This window comes from Papio anubis, chromosome 7 (assembly GCF_008728515.1).
Source record: "Papio anubis isolate 15944 chromosome 7, Panubis1.0, whole genome shotgun sequence".
Taxonomy (NCBI): Eukaryota; Metazoa; Chordata; class Mammalia; order Primates; family Cercopithecidae; genus Papio; species Papio anubis.
The window spans coordinates 33,360,397-33,385,250 of NC_044982.1; the positions used below are offsets into that span (position 1 = coordinate 33,360,397).

General features: G+C 43.6%; 2 protein-coding genes across 21 annotated transcripts in view; one reads left to right on the plus strand and one right to left on the minus strand.

Annotated features, from left to right (window-relative positions):
* NUMB (NUMB endocytic adaptor protein) overlaps positions 1 to 21,355 on the plus strand; it is a 199,167-nt gene extending 177,812 nt beyond the window's left edge. For 10 of the 18 annotated variants that reach the window (XM_031668005.1, XM_017961342.3, XM_017961346.3 and 7 more), the window contains 6 exons: positions 3,524 to 3,664; positions 8,547 to 8,751; positions 12,016 to 12,309; positions 13,873 to 14,019; positions 17,207 to 17,353; positions 19,270 to 21,355. In XM_031668005.1, coding sequence (XP_031523865.1) covers positions 3,524 to 3,664; positions 8,547 to 8,751; positions 12,016 to 12,309; positions 13,873 to 14,019; positions 17,207 to 17,353; positions 19,270 to 19,985 — 1,650 coding nt within the window. In that variant the 3' untranslated portion in view covers positions 19,986 to 21,355. Of the gene's footprint in view, positions 1 to 3,523; positions 3,665 to 8,546; positions 8,752 to 12,015; positions 12,310 to 13,872; positions 14,089 to 17,206; positions 17,354 to 19,269 lie in introns of all 18 variants that reach the window. The other 8 variants (XM_017961345.3, XM_017961347.3, XM_009211914.3 and 5 more) reach the window with 4 other exon arrangements.
* A 599-nt stretch (positions 21,356 to 21,954) lies between these two features.
* Positions 21,955 to 24,854, minus strand: part of PAPLN (papilin, proteoglycan like sulfated glycoprotein) — a 40,641-nt gene continuing 37,741 nt past the window's right edge. For all 3 annotated transcript variants that reach the window (XM_009211903.4, XM_009211905.4, XM_031668004.1), the window contains exon 27: positions 21,955 to 24,102. In XM_009211903.4, the coding sequence (XP_009210167.2) occupies positions 23,933 to 24,102 (170 nt within the window). In that variant the 3' untranslated portion in view covers positions 21,955 to 23,932. The remainder of the gene's footprint in view (positions 24,103 to 24,854) is intronic.

The following is a 24,854-nucleotide window of genomic DNA, read 5'->3' on the forward strand; positions in this document are numbered from 1 at the left end:
GATCAGTATTTGTGATAACACCATGCCATGATCTGCACAAATTTTTGTGGAACAGAAGCTGAAATCTGAAGCCCTTAACCTTTGAGCAAGAAGCTCTGTCAGATTGCCTTGCTATCCCATCTCCCAACTCATGTGTATCTTGATTCTGATAGTGTTCCTACCTTTTTTTTGTTTTGTTTTGTTTTGCTTTGTTTTTTTCTTTTTCTTGAGACAGTGTCTTACACTGTCACCCAGGCTGGAGTACAGTGGCACAGACATAGCTCACTGCAGCCTCAGTCTCTTAGACTCAAGGGATCCTGCAACCTCAGCCTCTCAAGTAGCTGGGACTGCAGGCACACACCACCATGGCCCAGATATTTTTTTCTTTTTTTAGAGATGGGGTCTCACTATGTTGCCCAGGCTGGTTTCGAACCCCTGGGCTCAAGCAATCCTCCCACCTCAGCGTCCCAAAGTGCTGGGATTACAGGTGTGATCTACTGCACTCAGCCTAGTGTTCCTATTTGAGTATAGTTACTCTTAGTGTCTTAGAAAAAGAGATAAATGAATGGCCGGGTGCAGTGGCTTATGCCTGTAATCCCAGCACTTTGGGAGGCCGAGGCAGGCGGATCACGAGGTCAAGAGATCAAGACCATCCTGGCTAACACGGTGAAACCCCATCTCTACTAAAAATACAAAAAATTAGCTGGGCGTGGTGGCAGGCACCTGTAGTCCCAGCTACTCGGGAGGCTGAGGCCGGAGAATGGCGTGAACCCGGGAGGCAGAGCTTGAAGTGAGCCAAGAACGCGCCACTGCACTCCAGCCTGGGCAACAGAACAAGACTCTGTATCAAAAAAAAAAAAAAAAAAAAACAGAAAAAGAAAAAGAGATAAATGAATTGCAAATGGAAATGTAATTGGACTAGTAGATGGAAATGTGAATGGAAATGAAATTTATGTTACAAAGAAAAAAATTAGAAAAACAAGTTTCAAAATGACTGTTCAGTGTGTTTCACTTCCAGCAATAGCTAAATAGAGCTTCTGTTGGACTGACCCTCTAGCAAACAACTGTAAATTCTAAACAAAATAACCCAATTATTCAAAGACACTAGAAAATAACCCAAACAGATAGATTCTAGAGAGAAGCTGACACTTAGAAGAAGGAAATTGTATTGGGTGATTTCCCATTTCACAGCTTCTAGCTTAAGGATAGGTCCTAGTCTGTACCATATAGGGTAGCTCTAACTTCAGTGAGAAGCACTTAGTCTTTTGGTCTTAAAAACCAAAAGACATAATTTTTTTGTGTGTTTGTTTGTTTGTTTGTTTTTGAGATGGGGTCTGGCTCTGTCGCCCAGGCTGGAGTGCAATGGTGCGATCTTGGCTCACTGCAACCTCTGCCTCCTGGGTTCAAGCAATTCTCCTGCCTCAGCCTCCCGAGTAGTTGGGATTACAGGCACCCACCAGCACACCCAGCGAATTTTAGTATTTTTGGTAGAGACGGAGTTTTACCGTGTTGGCCGGGCTGGTCTCGAACTCCTGACCTCAAGTGATCCACCTGCCTCAGCCTCCTAAAGTGCAGAAGACAGAATTTGAGGTAACAATAGCCACTAGAAGGTAAAAAGAGAGGCTGGGCGTGGTGGCTCACACCTGTAATCCCAGCAGTTTGGGAGGCCAAGGCGGGTGGATCACTTGAGGCCAGTAGTTCAAGACCAGCCTGGCCAACATGCTAAAGCCCTGTCTCTCCTAAAAATACAAAAAATTGGCTGGGCATGGTGTTGTGTGCCTATGGTTCCAGCTACTTGGGAGGCTGAGGCACGAGAGTCACTTGAACCTGGAAGGCAGAGGTTGCAGTAAGCTGAGATTGCGCCATTGCACTCCAGCAGCTTGGGTGACAGAGCAAGACTGTCTCAAAAAAAGAAAGTAAAAAGAGAATCCTGAAAATAAGCCAAAAAGGAATAATTCTGTCCCAAATTCTGTTCATAAATTCTGCCCTAATCTCTGCCCCTTTAGCCATGTAGATTCAAGGCAGACTCCAAATAGCCCAACTAAGGATATAAAAAGTGATACTTGATTACCTACATATGGTGACACGCACCTGTAGTCCTACCTACTTGGGAGGCTGAGGCGGGAGGATCGCTTGAGCCCAGGAGTTGAGGTTACAGTAAGCAGTGATTGTGCCACTGCACTCCAGCCTGAATGATGGAGCGAGGCAGTCTCAAAAAAAGAACAAAAACACCCTGATGTCTGAGGTGCTGTTCAAAAGATAGAGTTTTCCATTTGAGTATAATCAAATAAGCTACCTGATAAAACCAAAAACGTAACATTTCCAAGGAATATAATGGAATCCAGACTCTCCACATACAACATTCACAATGTCTACAATGTGGTTACTCAGCATACAACAAAACAGACAAGTCTGACTTATTCTCATCAAAATAACAATCAATAAAGACCCAACTTCAAGATGACTCAGATGTTGGAATTAGCAAACAGATTTTAAGTACCCTCCTTCATTATTTGACCAAGAAATAAACATCTCTTGTCTTTGAGTCATTATATTGTTTTGTATTTATAGCATCACCACAACTAGTACAGAAAATGGCACACTGAAGTAGAGTGCTACCTTAACAGAAATGAAAATAGTGTATAGTAGGGATTATAACTATACTCAGTGACAGAAAGAAAATATGTTCATATTGAATGAAGAGATAGAAATCTTGGCAGAGAATAGAAACTATGAAAAAGAAACAAATGGCCGGGCGCGGTGGCTCACACCTGTAATCCCAGCACTTTGGGAGGCCGAGGCAGGTGGATCATGAGGTCAGGAGATTGAGACCATCCTGGCTAACACAGTGAAACCTGTCTCTACTAAAAACACAAAAAATTAGCCGGGTGTGGTGGCACATGTCTGTAGTCCCAGTTACTCGGGAGGCTGAGGCAGAAGAATTGCTTGAGCCCTGGAGGCAGAGGTTACAGTGAGCCAAGATTGCGCCACTGCATTCCAGCCCAGGTGACAAAGTGAGACTGTCAAAAAAAAAAAAAAAAAAAGAAAAAGAAACAAATGGAAATTCCACACCTGAAAAAATATAGTATCTGAAGTAAATTCACTGGATAGGGTATATCTAATGTAAAAAAGCAAGGCGCAGAACTGTGTGTGTATGTGTGTAGTGTTCATTGTGTAACGAAGGTAGCATAAACATGACTATTACATGTATTTGCTTATATTTGGAAATAAACCCAAAGGATTAAAGATACTGATTTACATATATTGTTGAATGTGGAATCTACCACGAAAGAGATGTAAAACTAGAATCAACAAGCATATGCTTTAGAACATGTAGATGAGAGAGGTATCTGGGTAAAGTGCCTCTTAGGATATCTGCTAAGTCCAATTCTCAGTATTTAAACTGCTGGACACAGATCTAGCTATTCCATAGCCTAGTTGTATCAGATGTATGGATTGTGCATCATGAAATGAACATCCTGTGTTCTGAGAAGCTCAAATAACCTCATAAGTCTTCTCTTTCTTTGTGTGTCCTATTTTCTAGGACCTCATAGTTGACCAGACGATAGAGAAAGTTTCTTTCTGTGCCCCAGATAGGAACTTTGATAGAGCCTTTTCTTACATATGTCGTGATGGCACCACTCGTCGCTGGATCTGTCACTGCTTCATGGCTGTCAAGGACACAGTGAGTCCAACAAATATGTATTTCATGATGAGTATTCTCAGTTAGCTGGGCTCTTTCTGGGTTTGCTGAGCCAAGCGGTTTCTACTACATTTTTAACAAGTTTGTGCTGCTACAGCTGCTCTTGGAAGTGCCTAAACTAGCCTACTTTCAGCTCCTTTTATTCAAATATTTTACACTCTTGGTGTAACCCCGGGAGTTGCAACTCACTGAACAAAATGATTGGCTGAAACCAAAGATCATTAAAGGAAGATAAAAATGGTCTGGTGATAGTGGTTGCTAAACTTTATTTGAAACTTTTAATTATTGGAAGTATTTTCAGGGTTCTTAAATGTATTTGTTTGCTAACACATATGGGTATGGTATTAAAAATGTATTTGCAAAGAGACTGCTACAAATGAAAGAACTTGGCTGGGCCTGATGGCTCACCCCTATAATCCCAGCACTTTGGCCAGGGCAGGAGGATCACTTGAGACCACAAGTTGGAAACCAACCTGGGTTATGTGGCAAGACCTCATCTTCACAAAGTTAAAGAAAAAATTAGCCAGGCATGGTGGCACATGCATGTAGTCCTAGCTACATGCCTTGGGAGGCTGAGGCGAGCAGATCACTTGAGACCACGTGTTGGAGGCTACAGTGAGTCATCGTGCCATTACACTCCAGCCTGGGTGACAGAGTGAGACCTTGTCTCCAAAAAAAAAAACTGAGTTGGAGTATACTTTCAACTATTATAAAAACAGAAATACTGGCCAGGCACGGTGGTTTACACCTGTAATCCCAGCACTTCAGGAGGCCGAGGCAGGCAGATCATGAGGTCAGGAGTTCAAGACCAGCCTGGCCAATATGGTGAAACCCCCGTCTCTACTAAAAATACAAAAAAATTAGCCAGGCATGGTGGCATATGCCTGTAGTCCCAGCTACTCGGGAGGCTGAGGCAGAAGGATTGCTTGAACCCAGGAGGTGGAGGTTGCAGTGAGCTGAGATTGCGCCACTGACTCCATCCTGGGCAACAGAGTAAGACTCCATTTAAAAAAAAGAAAAGAAATACTGGCCGGGTATGGTGGCTCACACCTGTAATCCCAGCACTTTGGGAGGCTTAGGTGGGCAGATCACCTGAGGTCAAGGGTTCAAGACCAGTCTGGCCAACATGGTAAAACCCTGTCTCTACTAAAAATGCAAAAATTAGCCAGGTGTGGTGGCGCATGCCTGTAATCCCAGCTACTTGGGAGACTGACTCAGGAGAATCGCTTGAACCGGGATGCAGAGGTTGCAGTGAGCCAAGATTGTGCCACTGAACTCCAGCCTGGATGACAGAGTAAGACGCCATCTCAAAAATAAAACAAAAATAGGCCAGGCACGGTGGCTCATGCCTGTAATCCTAGCACTTTGGGAGGTCGAGGTGGGCAGATCACTTGAGGTCGGGAGTTCAAGACCAGCCTGGCCAACATGATGAAACCCTGTCTCTACTAAAAATACAAAAATTAGCTGGCCATGGTGCGGGTGCCTGTAATCCCAGTTATTCAGGAGGCCAAGGCACGAGAATTGCTTGAACCCAGGAGGCAGAGGTTACAGGTGAGTAAAGCTCTTGCCAAAGTTTAATCTGGACGATAAGTAGTGGCCATGCTCTAAAAATTGACCAAAATTGTTTAAAGATCTTTGAGACACTGGTGTAAACAAATGCTAAGAACTCAGGCTCTGAGTCAGATATGGGTTTCAGTTCTGATTCTGGTTCTTACTAGCGTGGGATTTGGGGCAAGTTACTTAACATTCTCTGTCTTGGTATATACTTCTGTAAATGGAGAAAGTGGTTGTGAATACTAAATTGGATAATACTAAATTAGCATAGGGTCTGGCCCACATTACTCCAAAAATTTTAGCTAGTAATGTTTAAGCTGTTCTTCCTTGGTTTGACACAGGTGCTTTGAAAATGAGTTGAAGTAACTGAACTATGCTTTTGTCCTCTGTTTCTCAGACCCTAAGTAAACTACAAATTTAGTATATTTTGCTATCACTACACTTTAAAAATCTGGAGTTCAAGAGTTTCCAGATACTAATTTAAAAACCATTTTATTGTCAAATCATGGCCCGGCAGGCTGTTTGAATCTCCTAGGCCAGTAGTTCTACTGTATCAAAATCACCTGGAGGACTTGTTTTAAAACATAGATTGCTGGGCCCCATCTCCAGCGTTTTTCATTCAGTGAGTTTGGGGTTGGGACTTCAGAATTTGCACTTAAAGTTCCCAGATGATGCTGTTGGTTGGGGATGAGGTCACTCTGCAACAACTTCTGCCCTAGGCCTAGGAGAAAGAATAAACTTCCTTGACCTGTAGCTCTGTCCTTATAATAGAACTGCATTCAAATGCAAACACATTCGAAGAATCTTTCAGTACTCCTGTTTCATGCTTTAACATCTGGCCTAATATCGTCCTACTGGGAAGTTAGATGGAAACTCATGTGGATTCATAGAGTAATTCTGTCAGTCTTTAAGTAGTCAAAAGTTTTTTTAAAAAGTTTAAAAGTTTTAAAAGAGTAAAAAGTAGTCAAAAGTAGTAAAATCTTAGAGACATAAAGCATTTTAAACCTCTACCTGTCCTTATGATAACTAACACTGTCATGCAAAATCCAGTGAAACGACTTGTTCAGAGCCGTGTGTAGGAGCAGCTGCCTACGTGGTGTGATTTTGAGAACACCACAAAAGACTTCCTGTTCCCAAATATCTCTTCTCACTGTGAATGATGCCAACAATTATACCATCTCTAGATTTTTTATTCCACAATTAGCAAAATGGTTTAAAATACAGATAACCCTGCTAAAAATAATCCATTAAATTTATTAAATTGACTCTGGGTAATCCAGTGTATCTATATAAAGCAGTGTTTTGTTCATATACATACGTCCTCCACTCCTCCCACACACAAATCGGTTTTCTCTGCTTAATTCTTTTATAACTAGACAGTGTGGATGAAAACATGCTTTCGCTTTTGCCTATGTTTGGTTGGGAGGTAGAGTTGGGAATTAGAGAGAGCTAGAGGAAGATAGGAAAGGTATGGGGGAAAACCTAAAAGCACTGAGGGCCATAAATGAGGAGGGTTGCTTAGAGGGAGGTTTCAGAAAGGGGAGACAGCAAAGCGTTTGTCTCATTGTTAGTGTTTTTTGAAACAGGGTCTCACTATGTCACCCGGGCTGGAGTGCAGTGGCACAATTACAGCTTACTGTAGGTTTAAGCGATCCTCCCACCTCCCAAGTAGGACCACAGACACACACCACCACCACACTCGACTAATTTTCTTTTCTTTTTATTATTATTATTATTTTTTAATTATTATTATTTTTTGAGACAGAGTTTTGCTCCTGTTGCCCAGGCTGGAGTGCAGTGGCACGATCTTGGCTCACCGCAACCTCCACCTCCCGGGTTGAGTTCAAGTGATTCTCCTGCCTCAGCCTCCCGAGTAGCTGGGATTACAGGCATGCGCCATCATGCCTGACTAATTTTGTATTTTTAGTAGAGACAGGGTTTCTCCATGTTGGTCAGGCTGGTCTCGAACTCCTGACCTCAGGTGATCTGCCCGCCTCAGCCTCCCAAAGTGCTGGGATTACAGGCTTGAGCCACTGCACCCGGCCTTTATTTTTATTTTTATTTATTTTTTGAGACAGAGTTTCACTCTCGTTGCCCGGGCTGGAGTGCAATGGTGCCATCTAAGCTCACAGCAACCTCTACTTCCCAACTTCAAGCAATTCTCCTGTCTCAGTCTCCCAAGTAGCTGGGATTACAGGCACCCGCCACCACACCCGGCTAATTTTTGTGTTTTTAGTAGAGATGGGGTTTTGCCGTGTTGGCCAGGCTGGTCTCGAACTCCTGACCTCATGATCCACCCACCTCGGCCTCCCAAAGTGCTGGGATTACAGGTGTGAGCCATCCCACCTGGCCTAATTTTCTTTCTTTTTTTTTTTTTTGATAGAGACAGGGTCTCACTGTATTATCCAGGCTGGTCTCAAACTCCTGGACTCAAGCGATCTGCCCACATCGGCCTCCCAAAGTGCTGGGATTACAGATGTGAGCCACCATGCCCAGCCGCATTCCTTTTTAATCACTGGAATTGTATTTGTTTATCAGAAGTTTTAAGTTTGCACCTTTTTTTCCTAGACATACTAACACTGCATTAAGCTCCTGAAATATGCCTTGCCTTTCCAGTAGTTTCTTAGAAATGGCTGGTAAATATTCCCTCTCCTTCCCCAAAGGGCAACTAGAAGCTTGCATGTCAAGGCTTGAAACCTTGCATAGAGTCTTCTAAGCTGTTGGCCAGGGCTGACATGACAGAGCCTAAGTGATAAAGAATTCTCCATGGCTGCTTGCAAAAGCGCAGGTTGCTGGTTATCACTTTACTTCAAGGCTTGTAACAGTGAATTGAACCATCATAAGCACTACCTAAGAAAATTTATTCATTTAAATTAATTTGGCATATGAGAATATATTAAAACAATTTTAAGTTGGAATTTGCAACATCTTGCTTTCATAAAAACAGACTTATTTGGGCCGAGTGTGGTAGCTCACGCCTGTAATCCCAGCACTTTGGGAGGTTGAAGCAGGTAGACCACTTGAAGCCAGGAGTTGGAGACCAGCCTGCCCGACATAGCAAAACCCCGTCTCTAATAAAAATACAAAAATTAGCCAGGTGTGGTGGTGCGTGATTATAGTCCCAACTACTCAGGAGGCTGAGGCACGAGAATTATTTGAGCCTGGAGGCAGAGATTGCAGTGAGCAGAGACTGCGCCACTGCACTCCAGCCTGGGTAACAGCAAGACTCAAAAACAAAAAAAAAGGACTTATTTCTATGTAATTGTTAGTAATGTAATTCTGAAAAGCTTTTAAAACCTGCTCTCTACAGGGTGAAAGGTTGAGCCATGCAGTAGGCTGTGCTTTTGCAGCCTGTTTAGAGCGCAAGCAGAAGCGGGAGAAGGAATGTGGAGTGACTGCTACTTTTGATGCTAGTCGAACCACTTTTACAAGAGAAGGATCATTCCGTGTCACAACAGCCACTGAACAAGCAGAAAGAGAGGAGATCATGAAACAAATGCAAGATGCCAAGAAAGGTACAATCTGTTCTACAGTGTGTATTTATGGAATGCAGTTTTTCCCAACAAGGTATTATTTTGAAGCTACCAGGGATAAGTTTTCTCATAATCAAAGAGAACCCTTAGCAATATAAAACCTTATAACAAAGCTGAAAATCTTAAAAACTGCTTCCTTTAGAGTGGCTAGTTTAATGGCTTCAAAAATATTTACTCCATTCTAGTAAGCTATCTGAGGAATCAGAGTGCAGTTGAAGAAGCTGCAGAGACATCTCTTACTCCCTTCCTTCCATCCTGAAATACCTTTTTAATTCAGATGCATCTGATCTCTATGAGAAGCAAATGAAGCAAGTACCTGCATCTTAAAGAAAGCAGCACAGGCCGGGCGCGGTGGCTCAAGCCTGTAATCCCAGCACTTTGGGAGGCCGAGACGGGCGGATCACGAGGTCAGGAGATCGAGACCATCCTGGCTAACACGGTGAAACCCCGTCTCTACTAAAAAATACAAAAAACTAGCCGGGCGAAGTGGCGGGCGCCTGTGGTCCCAGCTACTAGGGAGGCTGAGGCAGGAGAATGGCGTGAACCCGGGAGGCGGAGCTTGCAGTGAGCTGAGATCCGGCCACCGCACTCCAGCCTGGGCGACAGAGCCAGACTCAGTCTCAAAAAAAAAAAAAAAAAAAAAAGAAAGCAGCACAGGTCCCAGGGCTTAAGGCCGCAAAGCATCCACAGACTATGATGCTAGCAGAGAGATTTAACAGTAATACTGCTTATATGAGATTATTGCTGGTTTTTAGTGCTTTCTAGTCACAAAAGTCTATAGATTTTGAGAGGTAAGCCTATAACTCTTTTTCCCATAGCTCTGTTAATTTAATTTAGGGTGTGATTTTATAGAGTGTTTTATTTAGGTACACATGGCATCACAGCAGAAATGCCTGTACAAACATTCAAGTTAGTCGGCAGTCTATAAATGTGAGATGGGTATATTTTAGAACCAAATGATAGGGCTTGAAAATATTTTTGCATTCTTGTATATAAGTAGGGTTAAAACCAACAAGACAAGCACAAACAATTCAGGTTAACTAATAGACATTAATATAATTTTGAGGCCAGGTATAGTGGCTCACAGCTATAATCTCAGTACTTAAGGAGGCTGAGGAGGAAAGATCACTTGAGGCCAGGAGTTTGTGACCAGACTGGACAACATAGACCCTATCCCTAAAAAAAGAAAAAAAAATTAATTATCCATATTTGGTGGCGCACATCCATAATCCTAGCTGCTTGAGAGGCTCAGACCAGAGGATTGCTGGAGCCCAGGAGTACAAGGTTACAGTGAGCTGTGATCATGCCACTGCACTCCTCCAGCCTGGGTAACAGTAAAACCCTGTCTCTTAAAAACAAACAAATATATATATATGATAATTTTTTTACTATAACCTTTTAGTTCTAAACTAGTCTTTTGTTGTTGTTGTTTTGGTTTGATTTGTGTTTTTTTTTTCCTTTTTTTTTGAGACAGAGTCTAGTTCTGTTGCCCAGGCTGGAATGTAATGGCGCAGTCTCCACTGACTGCAGCCTCCACCTCCTGGGTTCAAGCAATTCTCCTGCCTCAGCCTCCTGAGTAGCTGGGATTACAGGTGCATGCCACCACACCCAGCTAATGTTTGTATTTTTAGTAGAGATGGGCCAGGCTGGTCTCGAACTCCTGATCTCAGTTGATCTGCCTGCTTTGGCCTCCTAAAGTACTGGAATTACAGGTGTGAGCCACTGCACCTGGCCTTAAACCAGCCCTTTTAGATAGCAGCATTGACTAAAATACTGACCCAAACAGCTCTAATTCTTAACCCCCCTCCAAAAAAAAAGCATACATATTTTTATTTGAAATGAAATTATTGATAGTGATTTTTTTTCATTTCTTGTGAATATTTGCACCAGGAAGCCAAAGGGGGAGAAAATCATGCTATCTATACTAGAAAATTTAACCTATATTACTGTTATTTAATATGCTTTAGTGGTCTTCAGACTATTCACTAATTAAGCATGTTCTTTAATACCACCAAATAATATTCATTGTTATGTACAGCAACTGCAAAGAGATTGAGTCCCAAGATCTACAAAGGATTGTGAGAGTTGGTGGTTGAGATTTGTCACAATCAGAATGGGACTCGACTGGTACCCACAGTCTTATATTTAATCAAATTTAATCCAGTTCAAAATTTTACTACTGCATGCTTTTATTCAAATGAACCACAAATGCATGATTTAAAGACTGCTTTAGGTTGGGCGTGGTGGCTCACGCTTGTAATCCCAGCACTTTGGGAGGCCGAGGCAGGTGCATCACCTGAAGTCAGGAGTTTGTGACCAGCCTGACCAACATGATGAAACCTCGTGTCTATTACAAATACAAAATTAGGGCCGGGCGCGGTGGCTCAAGCCTGTAATCCCAGCACTTTGGGAGGCCGAGACGGGTGGATCACGAGGTCAGGAGATCGAGACCATCCTGGCTAACACGGTGAAAACCTGTCTCTACTAAAAAATACAAAAAACTAGCCGGGCGAGGTGGTGGGCGCCCGTAGTCCCAGCTACTGGGGAGGCTGAGGCAGGAGAATGGCATGAACCCGGGAGGCGGAGCTTGCATCTCAAAAAAAAAACAAAAAACAAAATTAGTTGGGTGTGGTGGCATGCACCTATAATCCCAGCTACTTGGGAGGCTGAGGCAGGAGAATCACTTGAACCTGGGAGGTGGAGGTTGCAGTGAGCCGAGATCATGCCATTGCACTCCAGCCTGGGCAAAAAGAGCGAAACTCCATCTCAAACAGTAAATAAATAAATAAAGACTGTTATGTATGACATTCTTTGACACCTAATCAAAGATACATGGTTAAACTTATGCTTATTCAGACCTTTCTAATGCTGCAGTTCCCAAAGTTCTCCTCCACTAACACACAAGCATTGAAAATCATGAATCATTCTTTAAAAGGCCATATATTAGGAATTCATAGGAACTGAGTTTTTAAGATCTTGTTCACAGTCTTAATTTATAAATCACTGAATGAGAATAAAAGATCTAACATTTCTGTCTTAGTAGATGTGCTGTGTGACATATAGTATGTTACTAAGCCTTTTATCTGTCTGGAAAATGGATCTGAACCCTACTTCTAACTTACCTTTTAAGAGACATTGGGAAGGAAATGGGTAAAAGGACCTAGAGGGCTTTCACATTTGTCAGCTCTGTAAACTCAAATTATTTGAAGACATTGCTAAGGTCTTCATTCTCTTTATTTTCTTGAGCTGAAACAGAAAAGATAGTCGTTGGTTCATCAGTGGCCCCTGGCAACACTGCTCCATCCCCATCCTCTCCCACCTCTCCTACTTCTGATGCCACGACCTCTCTGGAGATGAACAATCCTCATGCCATCCCACGCCGGCATGCTCCAATTGAACAGCTTGCTCGCCAAGGCTCTTTCCGAGGATTTCCTGCTCTTAGCCAGAAGATGTCACCCTTTAAACGCCAACTATCCCTACGCATTAATGAGTTGCCTTCCACTATGCAGAGGAAGACTGATTTCCCAATTAAAAATGCAGGTAATGTAGCATCTACCTGACTCACTGGGTACTCGAGCACTGAAGCATTCTCATCACTTTCCATGAAGACACTGATCCCATTAAACTAGGCATTCCTCTTTCCCTGAGGTTGGTTGATAGTTGTTATCTTTTGTCATTTCCCATAGTGGGAAAACTAAGGTCCATGGAGGGGGATGTGAATCCATAATTTCTCTTCAACAAACAGGCATCAGAGCCATTGTGGAATTTCTAGCCCAAGCTTCAAGATTTGTGGTTTGTCTCGATGTAAGGGCATTCACTGCCTCTCAGCCAGCCTGCTTCCAAACATCAAGGGTCTCAAGTTTCTATTCTTATTCTGCCATTTGGGACCCAGCAGGGAATTAATTAAAGAGGCCTTAGAAACACATAGCATTACCAGCAGAAGAAATGGATATGTGCTCATTGTCCTTCTGGCTGGTTGGCTCCATAGGGAGGAAACTCTAGACAGGTGTCTCGTGTACATCTAAGATCTGTTGTTCATCACAGACAGTGGACTTGTTCACAAATATTCATTACCTTTCAGAACTGTCCCACAGGCCTTTGTGTGGCCTCTGTACAGCTATGCCAGCCCCTATAGGTCTATCCTCATCATAAAATCTGTAGCTAAAGTATTAGATCTGGTCAGTGGTTTTGTTGGGCTCTATTTTACCTCGCTCTGAGACATGTCAAGCCATTGCTATAACAGAATATGAGGAAGCTGTCTCAATAGGCCATTCCTACTGATGGTATAAAAGTACAGAGTTAAGTTCATCTGACAGATGAAACTAGGCCTAAAGAATAGTTGGACTAGATGATTACAGAGGGTCTTTTCAGCTCTCAGCTCAGGTACCTCATTTGAGCTCAGTCTCCTTCTAGGGCAGACAGGGAATAAAAACTATTATTCTCTTTACAGATGAGCAAACAGAGCTTTAGCACACATAATTAGCTTCCTTAGTGATACAAAAGTATCCTAGAGTCTGTATTAAGATTAAAGGCCCTAGCGTCCTACACCTCTGCTCACTTTTTCATGTTATCATAGATCATATGCTAAGTACTAGAGACTTTGGAGAAAAATGAGATTGATGACATTATCATAGTTGTTACAGAGAAAAGCACTGAGCATCCACTAGTGTCCCAGACTTTAACCCATTTTCCTGACAGAATTACTAAAGGCTCCAGAACCTAATTCAGATCACAGCCTTGAGAACACGTTGGAAGGCATACAGGTTGCATATGTCTTCTAGAAAGATCTGGCTAGCTAAACATCTTGGCACAAAAAGGACAGATTCCCAACAGTGTTATAAGAGGAGGAAATGAAGAAATAAGAGAGGAAGATGTGCCTTAGTACATTAATTGTTGATATTTTATACTTTCCCATCTGAAAAGCCAATGAAATTGTGGCCAGTAAATTTTTTGAAACTGGTTTTGTAGCCCCGCCATACAGTTAATTGAGCCTTTTTTTCCATAAACAAGAGATACTGTATAAAATGCCAGCTTGCATCATACTGTCAAATTTCAGAATTATTCCGTTTTTGTGTCTGGAGCCATTTTCTGTTTGCCTTGCAGTGCCAGAGGTAGAAGGGGAGGCAGAGAGCATCAGCTCCCTGTGCTCACAGATCACCAATGCCTTCAGCACACCTGAGGACCCCTTCTCATCTGCTCCGATGACCAAACCAGTGACAGTGGTGGCACCACAATCTCCTACCTTCCAAGGTTGGTGCCCTCTGACCTGCTCAGCTGTTCTCTTTACAACCAGTACTTTTAGTACACTGCTCACTGACTGTAAGTTGGCATCCTGAGCTTCCCAACACCTGGTCAGACCCATTAATTTCTTATTTGATGTCTTAGATTCATTGATTTCTCTATTCAACAATGTCTTTGTGCTTTGTTCCCCTTCCTGTTTTCTAAGATGTCTGTGTTTGTCATTCTGCATGTGCCCATCTTTCACCCCATTCTATAAGAAATTTCTATAGTCCCAACCTACTACTTTGACTGTTAAAGATCAGCATACCCAGTCAGTTTCCCAAAAGCAGTAGTCATCAGAATTGGTTCAAAGGTTATGCTTTCTTTAGTGTAGTTGTTCTCAACCAGGGGCAAAATTTGTCATTCACTGTCTGGAGACATTTTGGGGCTTTACAAGTTGGGGGTTGGGGGTGTTACTGGCATGTGGTTAGAGGCCAAGAATGCCACTAAACATCCTTCAGTGTAAAGGACAGCACCCACAACAAAGGATTATCCAGCCCAAAATGTCAGTGGTGCCAAGGTTGACAAGCCCTGGACTCACCTAGTCTCTGCCCTGTCAGAGAGGCTCATAAAGAAAAAGGCACTCCTTTGAGCTCTGTAGTTCATCTTCTATAACAAGTATCTTAAAATTTGCGTTTGTGGCATTGAAGAGTTAAAAGTTGTTTTCAGAGATACTAAATAGTGGATATTGACTTGGAGGTCAGCAAAGAATTTATGTAACTTAAATTACAGACTTGTAGAATTTCAGCTGCTATAATTGCTCTTTCTCCGTTTCTTTCGAAAGGAGCTCAGAGAAAGTTTTACTCTGGAGATAGTGCCCTGCTTCTACTGGAAGAACTGCACGCTTTTCCTCCAAGGGTCTTTTTCTTTTTCTTTTTAATAAACCTTCATAGTCATGTATACCAAATGACTTTTCATGTCATCTAACAAACATTTATAATACCAGTAATAATAGGCACAATTTATTGAGCACTTACACATTGCTTGCCACATTGTGGTAGGTATTCATGCATTATTTCATTTAATCCCCACAACAACCTTGTGAGGTAGGTGTTACAGATGAAAAAAAAAAAGAGGCTCAGAGAGGATAAGTAAATTGCCCAAATCATACAGACAGGATTTAAACTCAGGTCTTCCTGAATATAGTACCCATTACATTCTGCTGATTCTGCCTGCCTAAAAGGCACTAAGTGCACACAATTGAATATTTCAGTTTCCTTTCCCTGCCTTTGAAGGGCTCCCAGTTTCTAGGTGAAAAAAAATTTATTTTGTCAACGAAAAAGCAAAGGCAGTCTTTTAGACAAATCCTAGGTAAATAGTACCAACACCGGCCAGGCGCAGTGGCTCACGCCTATAATCCCAACACTTTGGGAGGCTGAGGCAGGCAGATCGCCGGAGGTCAGGAGTTTGAGACCAGCCTAGCCAACATGATGAAACCCCGTCTCTACTAAAAATACAAAAGTTAGCCGGGCATGGTGGCAGGCACCTGTAATCTCAGCTACTCGGGAGGCTGAGGCAGGAGAATCACTTGAACCTGGGAGCCAGAGGTTGCAGTGAGCCGAGATCATTGCACTCCAGCCTGGGTGACAAGAGCGAGACCCCATCTCAAATATATATACATGGTACCAACACCATAGGCATAGGCTGTCCAGTCCTAAAAAGGACATAATTATATTGTAGGTCAGGGGAAGGTGCTTGTCTACACCATACTAAATGTTATTGAGAGTTGGGCTAAGGAGTAGAAACTAATATAGATATCTGGAATAAAAGGAACAAGCATTTGCAGATTTTAATAAGGGGAGATGAGGAAAGAATAGTAGGTACTTTGTGATATTGTAAACATCACAGGGGGGAAAAACATCTTTGTAAAAAGTTGAAATTAATTCTGTAGCAAATTACAAATTTATCAAGCAAATGAAAACATACCAACTTTGATTTCTCATCTGTAATAGGGGGATAATACCAGACTCATGGGGTTTTCGAGAGAATTAAATGAAATGATGCATGTAAAATATTAGCTTAATGACTAGCACATAATAACGAATCATGTACACATTTTAACTTTTGGTGTTTTTTTTGTTTTTTTTTTTTTGAGACGGAGTCTCGCTGTGCTCCCAGGCTGGAGTGCAGTGGCGTGATCTCGGCTCACTGCAAGCTCTGCCTCCCGGGTTCACACCATTCTCCCGCCTCAGCCTCCCAAGTAGCTGAGACTACAGGCGCCCGCCACCACGCCCGGCTAGTTTTTTGTATTTTTAGTAGAGACGGGGTTTCACCATGTTAGCCAGGATAGTCTCGATCTCCTGACCTCGTGATCCACCCGCCTCGGCCTCCCAGAGTGCTGGGATTACAGGCTTGAGCCACCGCGCCCGGCCACATTTTAACTTTTGAAAAGGAAACAAGGAGTAATTTTTTTTTTTTTTTTTTTTTGAGATGGAGTCTTACTCTGTTGCCCAGGCTGGAGTGCAGTGGTGTGATCCCGGTTCATTGCAACCTCCGCCTCCCAGGTTCAAGCGATTCTCCTGCCTCAGCCTCCCTAGTAGCTAGGATTACAAGTGCACGCCGCCACGCCCAGCTAATTTTTGTATTTTTAGTAGAGACGGGGTTTCGCCATGCTAGCCAGGCTGGTCTCGAACTCCTGACCTCAGGTGATCCACCCACCTCAGCCTCCCAAAGTGCTGGGATTACGGGCGTAAGCCACCATGCCTGGCCTATTTTTAACCAGTATTATTGTTAACATAATTTGACCTTTTGGAAAAGTGAAGAAGAGGGAAATGCTGTACCTACTTCATTATGCCAAAGGCTAAGCTATATTTAGAATAGTTAGATATTTTTTCCTACTCCTAAGACAGAGCAGCTCTGTTCACCTTAATTTGAAATTGTTGTTGTAGGTTTCATTTCCCCTCTCCCCATGAACATATTTTCCTAGGACAGTCATTTGACTTTACTATACAACCATTTAAAAATTACAACCTCTGATTCCTTCTTTGCTTAATGGTATGTACATCCAATGCAAGATATCATGGTTTTCCCAAATATCAACTCTTCTCTCTCTCCATTCCACCAGTATTGTACATTCACTTGACTGACGCAGCTCCAAGGGATCACTTGTACACCCTGCATGAATTAACTCCATTGATGTTGTCTGCTCCCATTGTAGCTAATGGCACTGACTCAGCCTTCCATGTGCTTGCTGCTAAGCCAGCCCATACTGCTCTAGCACCCGTAGCAATGCCTGTGCGTGAAACCAACCCTTGGGCCCATGCCCCTGATGCTGCTAACAAGGAAATTGCAGCCACATGTTCGGGTAAGGTGGCCACAGATGGTGTTGAGGATTTCTGGGATCAGATAAGTGACCCTGGTTCTAAAACTCAGCCAGTTAGCTGAGTGGGAACTAGGGAGGAATCCTTTCAGGAAACCTACGTTCCCTCCTGGAAATAAGCTACTTACATAAGGATGGTGAAGGAGAACAAAAGAGAGACTGATAGTCATTAGGACTGTGGAACCAAACCATCCGTAGAGCTTTTATAAAATACAGATTCCGGCTAGGCGTGGTGACTCATGCCTGTAATCCCAGCAGTTTGGGAGGCCGAGGTGGGTGGATCACGAGGTCAGGAGATTGAGACCATCCTGGCCAACATGGTGAAACCCTGTCTTTATTTAGCCAGACGTGGTGGCATGCACGTATAGTCTAGTCCCAGCTACTTGAGGCTGAGGCAGGAGAATCGCTTGAACCCGGGAGATGGAGGTTGCAGTGAGCCAAGATTGTGCCACTGCACTCCAGCCTGGGCGCCAGAGCAATACTCTGTCTCAAAAAAAGAAGAAAAAAAAGCAGATTCCAGGGCCCCACCTCCGAAAATCCATCACTGGATTTGGTGACGTGCAGACATGCCTGTAGAAAGAGGAGGCCCTGCCTCGTACAATAGGAGGCCTACAAAAAGTGTTACAAAAAGCACTTCATTTTTGCTTTTTTGTACCTTCTAGTTTTTCTGTAAAAAACATCTATTAATTATAATAACCAAAAAAAAATTTTTTTTTCTTTTTTTTTGAGACGGAGTATTGTTCTGTCACCCAGGCTGGAGTGCAGTGGCACAATCTTGGCTCACTGCAACCTCCATCTCTAGGGTTCAAGCAACTCTCCTGCCTCAGCCTCCCGAGTAGCTGGGACTACAGGTGCATGTCACCATGCCCAACTCATTTTTGTACTTTTAGCAGAAATGGGGTTTCACCATGTTGGTCAGGCTGGTTTTGAACTGACCTCGTGATCCACCCACCTTGGCCTCCAAAAGTGCTGGGATTATAGGTGTGAGCCACCACACCTGGCCTCAAAAGGTTTTAACATAAGTAATAAAGGCAGTTCACCACAAAGACAACATATTTCTGGAAGCCAGGCAAGGGCCAGCAAGATATGGCCAGATTACTGGTTATTTTCTTTTTGCTCTGTGAGAGCAGAAGATGAATTGCCTTGGGCCCTTTAGAGGATGTGCAAGCTAGGTTTTTTTTGTTTGTTCGTTTTCTGAGACAGAGTCTTGCTCTGTCACCAGGCCGGAGTATCTCGGTTCACTGCACCCTCTGCCTCTCAGGTTCAAGCAATTCTCTTGCCTCAGCCTCCTGAGTAGTTGGGACTACAGATACATATCACCACGCCCAGCTAATTTTTATATTTTTAGTAGAGACGGGGTTTCATCATGTTGGCCAGGATAGTCTCGATCTCTTGACCTCAGGTGATCCGCCCACCTCGGCGCGCCTGGGTTTTTTTTTTTTTTTTTTAAGACAGAGTTCTCACTGTGTTGCCCAGGCCAGACTGCAGTGGCATAGTCATAGCTCACTGCAGCCTCGAACTCTTGGGCTCAAGTAGTCCTCCTGCCTCAACCTCACAAGTAGCCGGGATTACAGGTGCGAGCCACCACAACCAGCTAGTTTCTGTATTGTGGATGAGCCATACCAACAGGGAGGGGTTTCTGACATCAGTCAGCTGCCTTGGTTTAATGCATTTGAGCTATATCTAGACAGTGCTTCAGTGTGGCTGACACAGCAGCATGGTCTTGACAAGTTTTCTTCATCCTACCACAAAATCCCAGTTGGTAATAGACTTTCCTCCTACCTATCAAAACCACCAAATGTCCCACTGGGGTGACATGTTGTACATGTTAGGATCATTCAAATAAGGTGAGGAAAGATGCCCCTAACGGATTATTTTGTCTCTCATCTTGTTGGTTCCAGGGACCGAGTGGGGTCAATCTTCTGGTGCTGCCTCTCCAGGTCTCTTCCAGGCCGGTCATAGACGTACTCCCTCTGAGGCCGACCGATGGTTAGAAGAGGTGTCTAAGAGCGTCCGGGCTCAGCAGCCCCAGGCATCAGCTGCTCCTCTGCAGCCAGTTCTCCAGCCTCCTCCACCCACTGCCATCTCCCAGCCAGCACCACCTTTCCAAGGGAATGCATTCCTCACCTCTCAGCCTGTGCCAGTGGGTGTAGTCCCAGCCCTGCAGCCAGCCTTTGTCCCTGCCCAGTCTTATCCTGTGGCCAATGGAATGCCCTATCCAGCCCCTAATGTGCCTGTGGTGGGCATCACTCCCTCCCAGATGGTGGCCAACGTATTTGGCACTGCAGGCCACCCTCAGGCTGCCCACCCCCATCAGTCACCCAGCCTGGTCAGGCAGCAGACATTCCCTCACTACGAGGCAAGCAGTGCTACCACCAGTCCCTTCTTTAAGCCTCCTGCTCAGCACCTCAACGGTTCTGCAGCTTTCAATGGTATAGATGATGGCAGGTTGGCCTCAGCAGACAAGCATACAGAGGTTCCTACAGGCACCTGCCCGGTGGATCCTTTTGAAGCCCAGTGGGCTGCATTAGAAAACAAGTCCAAGCAGCGTACTAATCCCTCCCCTACCAACCCTTTCTCCAGTGACTTACAGAAGACGTTTGAAATTGAACTTTAAACAATCCCTATGGCTGTGTATCTTGTCCATACCAGACAGGGAGCAGGGGGTAGAGGTCAAAGGAGCAAAACAGACTTTGTCTCCTGATTAGTACTCTTTTCACTAATCCCAAAGGTCCCAAGGAACAAGTCCAGGCCCAGAGTACTGTGAGGGGTGATTTTGAAAGATGTGGGAAAAAGCATTCCTAGAGAAAAGCTGCCTTGCAATTAGGCTAAAGAAGTCAAGGAAGTGTTGCTTTCTGTACTCCTTCTTCCCTCACCCCCTTACAAATCTCTAGCAACAGAGAGGCAAAGTATCTGAACAAGAATCTATATTCAAAGCACATTTACTGAAATATAAAACACAACAGGAAGCAAAGCAATCTCCCTTTGTTTTTCAGGCCATTCACCTGCCTCCTGTCAGTAGTGGCCTGTATTAGAAATCAAGAAAGAACAGGGTGGTTTGTGCTCAGGCTAGGGAAGAGAGAGGCAGGCTCTGCTGCCAGAATTCCCAGGAGGGCATATCAGCAACTGCCCAGCAGAGCTATATTTTGGGGGAGAAGTTGAGTTTCCATTTTGAGTAACAGAATAAATATTATATATATCAAAAGCCAAAATCTTTATTTTTATGCATTTAGAATATTTTAAATAGTTCTCAGATATTAAAAAGTTGTATGAGTTGTAAGTAATCTTGCCAAAGGTAAAGGGGTTAGTTGTAAGAAATTGTACATAAGATTGATTTATCATTGATGCCTACTGAAGTAAAAAGAGGAAAGGCTGGAAGCTGCAGACAGGATCCCTAGCTTGTTTTCTGTCCTTCATTGTAAGTAGCACATTGCAACAACAATCATGCTTATGACCAATACAGTCATTAGGTTGTAGTTTTTTTTTAAATAAAGGAAAAGCAGTATTGTCCTGGTTTTAAGCCTATGATGGAATTCTGATGTCATTATTTTAATGGAATCAATCTAAATATGCTGTATAGAGAATGTATCTTTTATATATTGCTGCAATTTCCTTATGTTAATCCTTCTTTAACACTAAGGTAACATGACATAATCATACCATAGAAGGGAACACAGGTTACCATATTGGTTTGTAATATGGGTCTTGATGGGTTTTATCCTTTAAATTTTGTTCCCATGAGTTTTGTGGGGATGGGGATGGGGATTCTGGTTTTATTAGCTTTGTGTGTGTCCTCTTCTCCCAAACCCCCTTTCGGTGAGAACATCCCCTTGACAGTTGCAGCCTCTTGACCTCGGATAACAATAAGAGAGCTCATCTCATTTTTACTTTTGAACGTTGGCCTTACAATCAAATGTAAGTTATATATATTTGTACTGATGAAAATTTATAATCTGCTTTAACAAAAATAAATGTTCGTGGTAGAAACTTTTGCCCATGAAGGGCTATTCTTTCCCCTTTCCTTTATTAGTAAATGAATGTACTTTTCATTCTTTTGGTCTCTCTCTCCGTTCTACTGCTGCTGCAAATCCCTAGTTTAGTGACTAGAAAAATACCCTTAAGATTCATATTTTCATTCATACTTTAAGCTTAAGTTAATCCTGAGTGTATCTCTAAAGTCAGATTCTTGCTGCTCAAAGTGTGGTCTGGAACAGCAGCATGGATGTCACCTAGGAGCTGGTTAGACATGCAGAGTCTCAGCCGCACCCCAGGACTGGGGCAGTGCCTCTCAACCTGGGCTATGCAGTAGAATCACCTGAGGATACTGTTTTAAAATCCTAACGCCTGGCCTATATTCCAGACCAATTAAATCAAAATGTTAGTGGGGCAGGGGGGCCCCCTAGGTTGTGTTTTGGATTTTTTTTAAGCTTGCAATATGGTAGAAAGTTGAGAACCACTGGCCTAGAATGAGTTTTACCTCTAATCTTAGCCCACTATTCTGTGACTGGTTCTATTAGAACTAGTTAGCTGCTAGTTAACCTCAAACTTACCTTCTGACGTGTTTATACCAATAGGCCAAATTCTGGTTTAATTAAACTGGGGAGCCCAAGAAAGTGGCCTTTATTTTCCAATTTCTATAGCAAAACCAGCCATAAGTGAACATGGATGCTCTTCAGTATTTTTCCAGTATTAAATGAAAAAAGACCTCTGCCCCAGCCCACATTTCCTTTGTTGAATGAGTAGTAGCAGACTGAGAAGTGTCACTCACCCATGATGTGGTTTGTCCCTTTTCCAGCCAGTGTGTTGGTAATAAAAGTCACCCTTCAGAGCTTTGGTCCCTGGAATGCCTGTCTTTCCTGTGTCCAGGAATAACCTTTGCTACTAGGCAGTCCTCTGGAAAATTTGTAGACGGTTAAAGTGGAAAGGGACTTGGAAGCTCATAGAATCCATGCTTCTTGTTTTAGCATCAAGGAATTAGAGGTCCTGAGAGATGAAGAATGTTGTCTTCCAACTCAAACCATTTCTGAAACCATTTCCCTGTTACTGCATTGCCCACCACCCTTCCCCATTCGTATCCTCATCCTGCTAATGCTGTTTTTAATGACAGTCTGATTTTTCTCTGGCAGCAAACATTTTGCTTCACAGATTCCTACTTAAGGAAGAGAGGGGTTCCTCATTGTCACTGTACAGAGCAGGCTGGTCAGCTTTATACAGGTGCAGGTGAACCTTCACAGCCAGATTTGCATGTTGGCCTCAGGAGGGCTTCAAGGTCCAACATCTCGATGACGTAAGGAGCTTTTCTAGTTCTTTCATGCTCAGATAACAGTGCTAACTGCTGCTGTCTCATCAGAAATCCGTTTGAGGTCTTTCTTACATCTATTCCATTTTGCCAACAAGGGTTATGCAGTTAACCCTCTGCACCGGATTTAGAGCTGACTGAGGCACTGCCTAGAAGGGTGAGAGAGACTAGAGCAAGGAACCACGGCTGGTTGTAGCACAGAATACTTCCCTGATACAGCAAGAGTTAGCATGCCCCTTAAAAAACAGGTGTTAACTTTGAAGTCATTACACATCTCCCTGTCCAGCTTTAAATTAAGTGGAGCCCTGACAGCTAACTTTAAAACACACTGATGGGCCGGGCACAGTGGCTCATGCCTGTAATCCCAGCACTGTGGGAGGCCGAGACGGGTGGATCACCCGAGGTCGGGAGTTCAAGACCAGCCTGACCAACATGGAGAAACCCCATCTCTACTAAAAATACAAAATTAGCCAGGCATAGTGGCACATGCCTGTAATCCCAGCTACTCGGGAGGCTGAGGCAGGAGAATCTCTTGAACCCAGGAAGCAGAGGTTGCGGTGAGCCAAGATCGCACCATTGTACTCCAGCCTGGGCAAGAAGAGTGAAACTCTGTCTCAAAAAAAAAAAAAAAATTAAAAATCAAAAAATGTATTGATGGCTGGGCATGTTGGCTCATGCCGGTAATCCCAGCACTTTGGGAGGCTGAGGTGGGCAGATCATCTGAGGTCAGAAGTTCGAGACCATCCTGGCCAACATGGTGAAACCCCGTCTCTACTAAAAACACAAAAATTACCCAGGCATGGTGGTAGGCATCTGTAATCCTAGCTACTCAGAAGGCTGACACAGGTGAATCACGAATCCAGGAAGCGGAGGTTGCAGTGAGCTGAGATTATGCCATTGCACTCCAGCCTGGGCAACGAGAGTGAAACTCAGTCTCAAAAAACAAACAAATGCATTGAACTATTCCTGTGTAACAGAAATTACAAAGGGAAGCTGTAAAGTAAAGGTTATTCTTATCCAAACAGATTGCTCTTCTTGACAGCAGCCTGTGGTTATGTCAGAGATGTAAACACTGCTGAAGGCTACAGAGGGAAGCTGGTACTGGCTGCTGTTGTGGCTAAATACTGGGTGGGTTTTTGAAAGAGCCAATGTATTCCAGAAGATAACTCCCTTTGCCAGCCAGAGGGAGGAAGCCAAGAGTCCATCTTCCTTTCTTCTCAGCTCTATGAACTATTTTGGACTGGGGCTGGAACTAGCCTTCATCCCTACTGCCAGATGGGCTGAGCGTGAGGCTGGAAACGTGAACAGCTGGCACAGCAGAAGCTGGAGTAATACTCGTTGCCACAGAGCTGGGCCTGTAGGATCAAATCACAGTTGGCCAGCTCTGGCTGGTCGATGCACTCTCTGCCAGGGTCCCTGGGCTGGGTGGTGGGTGCTGCAGAACAACGGGGGAAAGAGAAGGTGGTGAGGAAGCTCTGTGTATGCTGAAAATTCTCACCTGCCATTTCATTTCCTCAAAGGAATTACAATTAGACACAGCATTGTATCTGCCAGATTCAAAATGAAGTGCACTTACCCTGTAACCTTTTAACAACCATACGTACAAACTCTATGAGGGATGATGATTCCTACCTGTTTTTTGACCTCACTTCAACACGCAGTGGTCCTCCCGTTATTATCTGTGGCCTCAGCCCAGTGAACAGCTCTTCCTAGACTCCCAAATATTTATTGACTGGATGATTAAACATCTCTTGAAGTTAACTCCTTACTTTTGAGACCTGAATTACTAAATGACAACTGGTTTGGCCTCTGGATTGGGAGAGCAGGTAGGATCAGCCCCAAGTAAAATTTTGAGTTAGCAAGAGCTCTTATCTTTTCCCTTTCTCTGCTGGGTTCCTCCAGCCATCAAAGTTTTGTCCCTTCAATGTCACCAGCTTATCTTAGTCACCTGGGTCCTCATCATTCCAGTTTTTCACTTTCCCCAGAGGAAGCAATGCATATTAGACAAGGTAATAGGAAAACAGTCCTTTTAACGGTGGCTCTAATGCTATACTGAGAACAAAGCCCTTATTTTATCTCCCTCTGTACTTACTAGGAACATCTATATCTCATAACTCCCTATTAAGGGTTTCATTCAGCTGGGTGTGATGGCTCATGCCTGTAATCCCAGCACTTTGTGAGGCCAAG